This window comes from Dendrobates tinctorius, unplaced genomic scaffold (genome assembly GCF_039654945.1).
Source record: "Dendrobates tinctorius isolate UK_male_01 unplaced genomic scaffold, ASM3965494v1 ptg000090l, whole genome shotgun sequence".
Classification (NCBI taxonomy): domain Eukaryota; kingdom Metazoa; phylum Chordata; class Amphibia; order Anura; family Dendrobatidae; genus Dendrobates; species Dendrobates tinctorius.
In genome coordinates, this window is record NW_027361758.1 from 1,405,973 (window position 1) to 1,415,904 (window position 9,932).

Consider the following 9,932-nt stretch of genomic DNA (forward strand, 5'->3'; position numbering starts at 1 on the left):
AACTTCCACAGGTCCACTCATACTTAGTCCATTCAAAGTGTAGTGCCGACTGTCAGGTGTCAGTCAGCACAAAGTGATTGTTCAAACCAAGCACTAGCGCACGGTGTTCCTTTGGCATAGCAAAACAATTCAGTGCACCTTTTCATCTGAAGAGGAAAAAGCAAACTTGATGTTCCAGCTCATTGCAGTAAAATATAAAAATTTATTCCATAATTTTAAAAACATGACATGCTCCTGGACCGCACAGTGGTGCAAATGAGGACAAAGCTTTGATAAAGATCGCTACAGCGATCGAAATGCATCACTCTTTGTCCTCATAATAAGCGCCATAGTGTTGTCCAGGAGCATGTCACATTTTTAAAATTATGGAATACATTTTGAAATTTTACTACAAGGAGCTGAAACATCAAGTTTGTTTTTTCCTCTTCATATTTCCATGTCTCGATCAGGACGGAGTTCCGGGCACCTCCTAAGTATTGGTGAGCTGGCTTTTTCTTTTCACTTTTCCATCTACTTGATTTGCATCTACTTCCACCCTCCTCTTCCATGATTGACAGCATAGGTTTTGCATGAGCCAGACAAGGGCTGACACAGAAAACAAGTAGGGGAAGGTGCACTGAACTGTGTGACCATGCCCAATCTACACTGAGCACCACTGCTGGGTTTGAATAATCATTTTGTACTGACAGATTTTAACTGATGAAGGTCTCAAATACCGTTAGAGCAATTCATTCCGAGTATGAGAACCTACCTGATTTGTAAAGAACTTGCCACATTTGGACAACAGTCATTAACAATCTTAATAAGCTTTGAAAGTGACATGTCAGGACCCTAGGAAAAAAAGAGAAAATATATTTACACATATGTTCACATCGGCTAACGTTAGTCTAAAAGCTAAATACAATTATACATTCAGGAGAAAACGTTTTAACAACTATATAACATATTTGCTGAAAAACTGTGACCTAGTTTTAAGCTAAAAACAAATAATGTTTTACTATTATTATTCTTCTAAAATGTTGACTTCCCTTGCTGTGTTAGAATACAGAAGACAGGCCTGCTGGGTTTAGTTTTGTGACCAAAAAGGTGCAAGAATTGCAAGGCAGTAAACTCAACAAAATGTATGGATTTTCATGTAGATTTTACTTTTTCATTAAATCTTCACTAGAAAGATAAAAAATGTATCATAGTAATAAAAATGCTTCCCTGCCTGCACTTCCCCAGCACCCCATCTAACCTGTTTTTTTTCCAAGCCCCGGTAATGTTGGGTTCACACATGTGACTGCCTCAGATTGTGAATGGCAGCAGAGGTCATACACTGACATATAAGTCATACATAGTGACATGGTGTCACTAGCGCACAGTAAACTAAGATTGACAGGAGAAACAAAATAGCATGATCAAAGGAGAGCAGGTTGATCAATCATCCCAGGTAGGTGCAAAATGTCTATTTATTTTATTATGTTCCCTTATATAGCACCATCATACCTTGCAGCACTTTACATACATTGTAATCAGTATCGCTAGAGAGTTACAATCTAAATAATATATCAGTAATGTTTTCATCTAGACTGTCTCATTAAAGCAGTTGTCCTGTTTATTTCTTAGTCCATAGGCTTCTAAAATAAACTGAGCTGTTATTCAACCTCCTCGGGCCCAGGGATTACTCACTGCCTTTGATTCGGTGTTTGATAATCTGCTGCAAAACTAATGTCATGTCTACAGCAGTGGTCTGCAGCCTCTGATCTCTGCAGCTTGTGCTGTCTACACTGGCTGAGCCCAGTGATTGGATGCAGCAGTTCATGAGTGCTTTAGACATGACATCACTTTTGCAGCAGATCAACAAAGACCAAATCAAAAGCAGAGAGTAAACACTGGGCCCAAGGAGGCCGAGTAACAGCTTTATTTTAGAATACTTGAAGCATCTGGACTAAAAAAAAAAAAAAATGGAAACAGGACAACCCACTCAAGAGGTTCACATAGTTGTCCAGCAATTCAGAAAGCCTCCTGAGCAGTCCAATGATGGCTGCGGCCCCAGCTTCCCCAACCCGGCCTCCCAATGAAAACCATATGGCAGATGGAACAGACCCTTTATTTACAAGATACACTATGTAATATTCTGTGAGATTCCCCTACACTTTGTGTATCAGCTCTGCAGTTTTCCATATCTTTGCTTTGCTATTAATGAAAGGAAACATTCAGAACCTGATATCCCATCCTGATCATGGCCAGCTGGTACAGGAGAGGAAATGACTGCAACATCAACTCACAGCCTTCTAACTGAAGTACTACAACTCTCAGCATTACCCTGACAGCCCACAAAGCAGTGATCTATCCCATTTCTCATCCATACCTGGTTCTAACCTGTGATCTAGGGGGCTGTTCAGATGCTGCCCTACACTCCCCTCACTATAGCTGTTCTCAGAGACCGACACCTCCCCTGCAGCCCTCACAACTGGCACATCGCCTGGTGACCACAGAATGCAGCGATCTGTGCCAATCACCTGGAGAAGAGGCAGGATCTGCTTGTTCAGCCGCTTCTTGTCCACCACAGTGACCTCTGTGCTTCCAGTCATCTCGCTCAGCAGCAAAAGCACAGAGATCTTGTACGGGGTCACCCAGTCCTTGATACCAAACACATTAGCATGCACAACGCCATTGGTCATCATGGGGTTAAAATACAGGCTCTCGTGAACGCTGGCCATGTCCTGCCGGGCACCAGACTCTGCCCAGTGCTCCACTCGGCAGCGCCTACAGTTCGCAGCTTGACACACAGGCGCGACATGAAACGGACCAATCGGTAGGTAAGCTGAGCATCATGTGACCTGAGGCCGCTGTCCTTTCTCTAAACGCTTCCCTTGGAGACATATGTACGTTAATAAGTGTTCCGCGCTGAAAAGTGTTGCCCGCGATCAGTCTCCAGTACCACATTGTGCCTGACTACATGTAGTGTACACAGTGGCCAAAACACAAACCTAGGCCTAAAACGTGTCACATCCAGCAGCAAAAATAAATATTTACAAAGAAAAGGCGTCCAGTTTTCTTAGCATCACTTGGCAACTGCAAGAAACCTGACTCCAGGGACACTTAGGAATGTGGCACAAGCAGCGCGACCCCATAACCCACAGCCCTTTTGCATATGTCCCAAGTATTACAGAACAGAGGGTACGTGTCTTGCTGAAAATTTTGCCCAAGCTGCACCCATTTACTATCTCTTTCTACCCTGGCAGGAGGAGAGGTCAGAGGGGCGGTGACCACTACATCCTGAAGAAAGAACGAACATAGTACTTATAGGTCCAAAGACATGGAGCGGTATTATAGATCTCTTATGCTTCTTGGATATGAAATGAACATGAATTATATGTAGATAATAGAAAAATGAACACAGATCCCATATAAACAGTTGCATATTATATTCCCTGAGCTGTATAGGTGGGGAAGGAACATGAGATATATGTAGATAATAGAGGAATGAACACATCCCATAGAAGCAGATGTATATTATATTTACCTCATATAAGCAGGTGCTTTATATCTACATATATTTCATGTTCATTCCCCACCTATAAAGCTCAGAGAATATAATATATACCTGTTTATACGGGATCTGCGTTGATTTATTAATTGTCTACATATAATTCATGTTCATTTCATATCCAAGATGCTTAATAAATCTATAATACCTCTCCATGTCTTTGGACCTATAAGTTACTATGTTCATTCTTTTTCTTCATTCTTTTTAGTATGTCCCCATCTGTTCTCCATTTTTATGCCTTCTCCCCCTTATTTCAGGGTTCCCCAACTCTGGTCCTCAGGGCCCACCAACAGATCATGTTTTCAGGATTTCCTTAGTATTGCTCAGGTGATAATTGCTTCACCTGTGCAATGCAAAGGAAATTCTGAAAACATGACCTGTTGGTGGGCCCTGAGGACTGGAGTTGGGGAACCCTGCCTTATTTGATGTGTTTTTGGTTCTAATATGAAGCTGCGTTTTTAATGGGTTTTTTTATAGTACAGAAAAGCTGTGATTCTGAAATTAATAGTATCTTCAGGTTTTTACATGTGTTTTGTTTTAGGCTCCACATAGAAGACAAGAGAGAAAAAAAAGCACCAACACTGCAGAGCTCAGCAGCGTCTCTAGGACTGCTAAACTGTTTTCAGGAAATCACATCCGCTTTCCTTGGACAATGAAACACAGCAGAATTTGTGAGCAAAAGCAGCAGCAGGTGCACCATATCATGATTTGGTCGTCTGTATTCTCAGAGTGACTGCAGGCATTTATCCCGTGTCTTTAATAACTTTATAATAAATTATGAAATTATTAAATAGAATGCAGCTCGTGGTTACTGAATTGTTATACTTGTTAGGGGGCAGACAGACGGACGTATTTCTCGTACGAAGATAGCATCGCAATCCTCGGTCTGACAGTTGGCTCTCCTGGCCTGAGTGTAACAGCTGCATAGTAATCTGTCACACTCATGTCAGGAGCAGCAGCAGCCAGTCCGAGGATTGCGAAGCGATCCTCGCATGAGTTTTATGGCCGTCTGCCTGCACCATTATGCTAAAGCCGGGGTCACACTTGCGAGAAACTCGCACCACATAAGTGGCCCTGTCTCCCAGTGGCCCCCTCTGCTCACCCAGTAGCTATGCTACTGAATCTCCTGCATACGCAACACCACACATGTACCACAAATTATACCGGAATGATGGACAACTGCCGTGGTATCTCTATAGGGTTAGTCTTGTCACACAGTATAGCACAACCCCCAGAGTAAGTCCACGCAAAACGCACATTGGATCTGCTGAGGTGGTATTCCACCTGAGTAATATGGGTAAAAGTTAATTGCGTCTTTGTGCTGGATATAGTTTTTACTAATGTGCATGTGGTCTAGCATATAGCAGTGTTATAATTCAGGCCATATTGGCATATACCCATGACTGATGCATATAGACTGACTACCTGTCTAATCAACTGACCTACATTCAGCATTTACGATAAAAGGCTATCAATATAGAAACACTAGCACTTTATGGTATTTTATTTTATATACTCTTCCTGCCTCAATATACATGTGTGGATTACATGCCACTAGTACCTCATTCCCCCCCCTTTTTTTGCTACTGAGTTTGTCTGTACTGTATGTATTGTGTGTGTATATGTATATATATATATATATATATTCCTTCTTATTACAGTTTAATAAAAAAATATTGTTAGATTTTATTGGTGGACTATTGACTCCATCTCTTTAGTAGTTAACCCCTTCACACTGTAGCGGTTCAAAAACAGCTGACGTGCTGGGGAAAGATGTGGTCTCAACGCCGGAGTCCACATCAAAGGCATACCTCCCAACTTTTGAAGAAGGGAACGAGGGACAAAGGCTGTTGCGTGCGTAGCGCATCGTGGCAAATTTTAGGCCACACCCTGACCACACCCATTTCACAACTAGTCATACCCACGCCCCAACCACACCCATTTAGCACTGCCGATCATACTGACTGGTACCGAGGACACAGTAACTGGTACTGAGGAAAAGAAAGAGGGGAAAGAAAGAAAGCACATAGAGAGAGAAAGAAAGAAAGAGAGGAAAGAAAGAGAGATGGGAATGAAAGAACAAAGAGAGAAAGAACAGAACACCCCTTATCCCCCTATTTTTACCATTTGCTTTGGCAATGCTAACATGTCCTTAGTCCTGCCAATAAAGCTCATTTGAATTTGAAAGAAAGAACAGAGGATTAAACACTAGCCAGGAGCTGTAGCAGGATCGCAGCCATTTTTCACCCAGTCAGGACCATCAATTATACGGAAGGCAGATAGAGCTGCAGGTATCGGAGGCAATGGGCAGCAGAGGGTAAGCGCGGGCGAGTGACGTCAGCAGCGTGATCACATGACATGATCACACTGCTCCCATTGCTCTGACCCGGCGGTCAGAGCTTCAGTTGTACTCGAGTCTGTAAGACACAAGTACAATTGATTCCTGGGAGTCGGCACACTGCAGCTTCTCTGTGCCGGCTGTCAGCTTGACACAGAGAACGGCTGACTTCCAGTCCAGGGTGCAGGACAAGTAACATCCCAAGACGGTTGGGAGGTATGCATTAGACAGTACCTATATTCTGTGACTGTCCCCCCCCCCCCTAAGCCTGCCTCTGTACGTGATTAGGTGGCACAGCCGTTGCAATGACTGGGGTCCAGACATAGATGCAATCATATACCCATCCCCATCTGTGGCATTGCTGAGACCAGTAGTGCCCTGCACCTCACATACCTGCTCTTGCTGCACGATGTCAAGGACACTGCAGCTCGGCATGAGCAGGCTGAGCTCTGCTCAGCGTGACCCCTGTGACCTCGCCGCTGTCAGCACTGAGCCTTGGGCACATAACTGTGCACACAGCTGCCCCGCTCGCTCCTCACCTGTCTGTGCGCTGTGATCTTCAGAGCTGACAGGCGCTACCCGGTTATGGGCAATTTTAGCGCAGGCGGCTCCAGAAGATCTGCTCGGCGATCACCTGCTGACGTCAGGAGATCACATGACAGTGACGATCACACGGTCCAGGACTCACAGGGGGCTTTTTTTGGGGGGGAAACGGAGCGATGTCATTGCTAGGATTTATTAGCAGTGAGGGGCTTATCAGTGCAGTGCGGGAAAAGAAAGCTCACAGCCGGGATAGCGGAGCAGACTCTCCAAATTGGGACTATCCCGCTGGATCCGGGACGGTTGGGAAGTATGAATGCTCCCCACCATACACCTCGTACACGCACGGCTCCACACACCTCATACACACATGGTTCTGATTTGTATGCATTGTACACACATGGTTCCACTTTGTAAACCTTGTACACATGCGGCTCTGCTCCGTACACCTCATACACTAACGATTCATCTTTGTATGCCTTGTACAGACATGGCTCCGCTCCGTACACACAAGGCTCGGCTCTACTCCGTACACCTCGTACACACGCGGATTTGCTCCTTTCACCTCGTACACACGTGGCTCTCCTCCGTACACCTCGTACTTGATTATACACCTGGACCCGTAGAAGCATCTACGACGCAAAACGGCCGTCGTCTCCTGCACCTGCTTGTCCCATGAACTGTGTCCAAATGCCTTGCATGGCTGAATAAAGGACTTGATTTAATACTGCTTATGGGTGAGTGCTGCATTTCTAAAGTTTAGTAAACTTCTTGAATGTGGTTTTGTACACTTTGAAGGGTGCAGTTTTTAGAATGGTGTCACTTTTGGCTATTTTCTGTTATATTGACACCCCAAAACTCACTTCTAATGTGATGCAGTCCCTAAAAAAAAGGGTTTTCTAAAAATGAGAAATCACTGGTCAATGTTTAACCCTTATAACTTCCTAACAAAAAAAGTTATGTTTCCAAAATGGTGCTGAAGTAAAGTTGACATGTGGGAAATGTTATTTATTAACTATTTTGTGTGACAGCACTCTCTGAATTAAGGGTGCAAAAATTAAAAGTTTGAAAACAGCCAAATTTTCAAAATTTTTGCAAAATTTCAGTTTTTCCATAAATAAACGCAAGTGTTACCACTAATATGAAGTACAATATATCATGGAAAAAAAATCTCAATCAGTGGGATACATTGAAGAAGAAAAATCAAAACCTGAGGAGCCCTGTGCGGAAAAAGTGATTCCCTCCCCCCCTTAAAACATACATTATGTAATTTGTATCACATCTTTGGGAAGCCGAGTTCAATTTCCAGACCCTGGGGGATACCAACCATAATATGGGAAAGCACCATCAATGAATTGATATATATTCTTGTGATGACGAAAGCATGCCGCTGCCACCAAATTGTGACGAGCGACAGCACCCTGTGCCACCAATACGTCACAGTCCCACCACTGGCACCAGTAGCCGGCACACGGCTATCAAAGGCACAGTGGGGGCTTATCTTAGTTATCCCACCACTGGTACCATGTGACAAAAATATACAGCAAGCTAATCTCGCTCTAACAATTTACCGCAGGGGGGTTATTTTGGATGCCCACTACTGCTGACAACCTTCCAAGAACTGCAAGGATTTATGTATATCCCACTTTCTCAGTTCCACTTTGGAACTCGCAGCTCTCTGGCGCCCCCTTACCCTCAGGTCAGTCAGGGAACTGCATCTAGGATAATTAGTCGCCGGATGGGCTGCTTGTTGTGCACGGGCAATTAGACTACTGCAGTAAGGGAATTATCAATGCTGTGGCCGCAGCCCCCCTTCAGCAATATAAGACCCTTCCGGACTGCCATCCAGCCTAACCCACCGCACACACCACGCTGCCACCAGCCACGATTCACTTAATCAAACAATTAATTAAGAGGGTCCGTGGCAAACCCCCAAATTAGTAGCGATTATCTAAAAAAGGCGCATAGTTCGTTTCTTAGAGCATGGAGTCAAAATGATAATTTTACGATATATTCCCCAAAGTCGGGCAGTGATTACAAATGTAAAAGTTGTTACAAAGTTGAGACATTAAATATGTACAATGCAGTATAAAACAAACGGATTAAAAAACACAGAGATTAACACTTACATTTGCTTAGTTGGTATTAGGCATCCCATGTGGCTAGGGGGATGGGCCGCAGCCAGACATCCCAAGACATCTACAGTCCTTCTAGCATCAGATCTCCAGCTTCAACTGACTGGTTTTTCCAAGGGAATGCCTTATAGCCTCTGCTGTGTGACATCACGGAAGGGGCCGTCTGAAGAGGGTCAGCCCCCTACTCTTGGATTACAAAACTTAATATAACTGTATCTCGTAGGCGGAAGTTCGCACAAACACGCACATGGTATCATTCTTTGTAGTTTGTTGATTACAATAATTCAAAACCAAATATGCAGTAGTTCTGACACACCGTTTAGAAGGAATCCATATCTCAGTTTCTGGGGGTGATAGAACCGTGAAAACTAGGGGTAGAAAAGCTGGTTTCGTGCCTTTCGCAGAAATGTAATTTTTATATCTCTGCGGGGTATGGTTTTTTGCAATATGACTTGTTTTAATACTACTCATATTGATCACAGCACATGTCTAGAGAACAAAAGACTTCCTTTCCTGGCTGTGCAGGGAGGGGGAGAGAGAGAATCCTCATGGTGATCTCAGATTTCACAGAGCTGCAAGCAGGAAGACACTGGTGTGTGTGTTGTGGGGAAGAGGGGGGTTGCAGCTACATGACAGGCTGGTCTCCTCAGTGTGTAAAAATGGGAGATTCTAGAAAGTTCAGCAAAATCATATCTTACATTACAATTCTGCATACATTGTATAGATTAACCCCTTACCGATAACGGGCATAATAGGATGCCAATGTCGGCCTCCATTACTTTGAGGTGGGCTCCGGCGATGAGCCCACATCTTTCTAGTGACGTCACCTGTTTTGAACAGCTGACATATGCCCACAATAGCCGCGGGTGGAATCGCGATCCATCCGTGGCTATTAACTAGTTAAATGCTGCTGTTAAACTCTGACAGTGGCATTTAGCAAGCGCTTCCGGCAATCGCGCCGGAAATACGCACATTGGTGATCCCCATCACGTGATAGTGGGTCATCGGTGTGTCAGCATGACAACCCGAGGTCTCCTGGAGACCCCTATGGTTGTCAGTGGCGGCTTGCTGTGAGCGCCACCCAGTGGTCGGTGCTCATAGCAAGTCAGTAATTCAGCTACATATAGGCGAACTGAGCATCGCCTCTTTTGCAGCTGAGCCGATCGGGCTGTGGCAGCTTCTAGCCTCCCATGCTATTGAAGCATGTCAAAAGTAAAATTAAAATGTTTTTAAAAATATAAAAAAAATAAGTTCAAATCACCCCCCTTTCGCCCAATTCAAAATAAAACAATAAAAATAAAATCAAACATACACATATTCGGTATCACCGTGTTGAGAATCGCCCGATCTATCAACAAAAAAATAGGATTAACCTGATCGCTAA

The 9,932-nt window shown here is 44.0% G+C and overlaps 1 protein-coding gene and 1 long non-coding RNA gene across 4 annotated transcripts in view; one reads left to right on the forward strand and one right to left on the reverse strand.

Moving 5' to 3' along the window:
• Window positions 1–8,595, reverse strand: part of ANAPC5 (anaphase promoting complex subunit 5) — a 108,212-nt gene extending 99,617 nt beyond the window's left edge. The window contains exons 1-2 of one of the 3 annotated variants that reach the window (XM_073585970.1): window positions 8,543–8,595; window positions 752–831 (exon numbers count right to left, since the gene is read on the reverse strand). In XM_073585970.1, the coding sequence (XP_073442071.1) occupies window positions 752–822 (71 nt within the window). In that variant the 5' untranslated portion in view covers window positions 823–831; window positions 8,543–8,595. Of the gene's footprint in view, window positions 1–751; window positions 832–1,671; window positions 1,691–2,504; window positions 2,948–8,542 lie in introns of those variants that run through there. The other 2 variants (XM_073585969.1, XM_073585971.1) reach the window with 2 other exon arrangements.
• Window positions 2,674–4,331, forward strand: LOC141098316 (uncharacterized). Its single transcript, XR_012234209.1, has 2 exons — window positions 2,674–2,800; window positions 4,077–4,331. It is a non-coding gene; the product is annotated as an uncharacterized lncRNA (long non-coding RNA).
• Window positions 8,596–9,932: the final 1,337 nt, after the last annotated feature.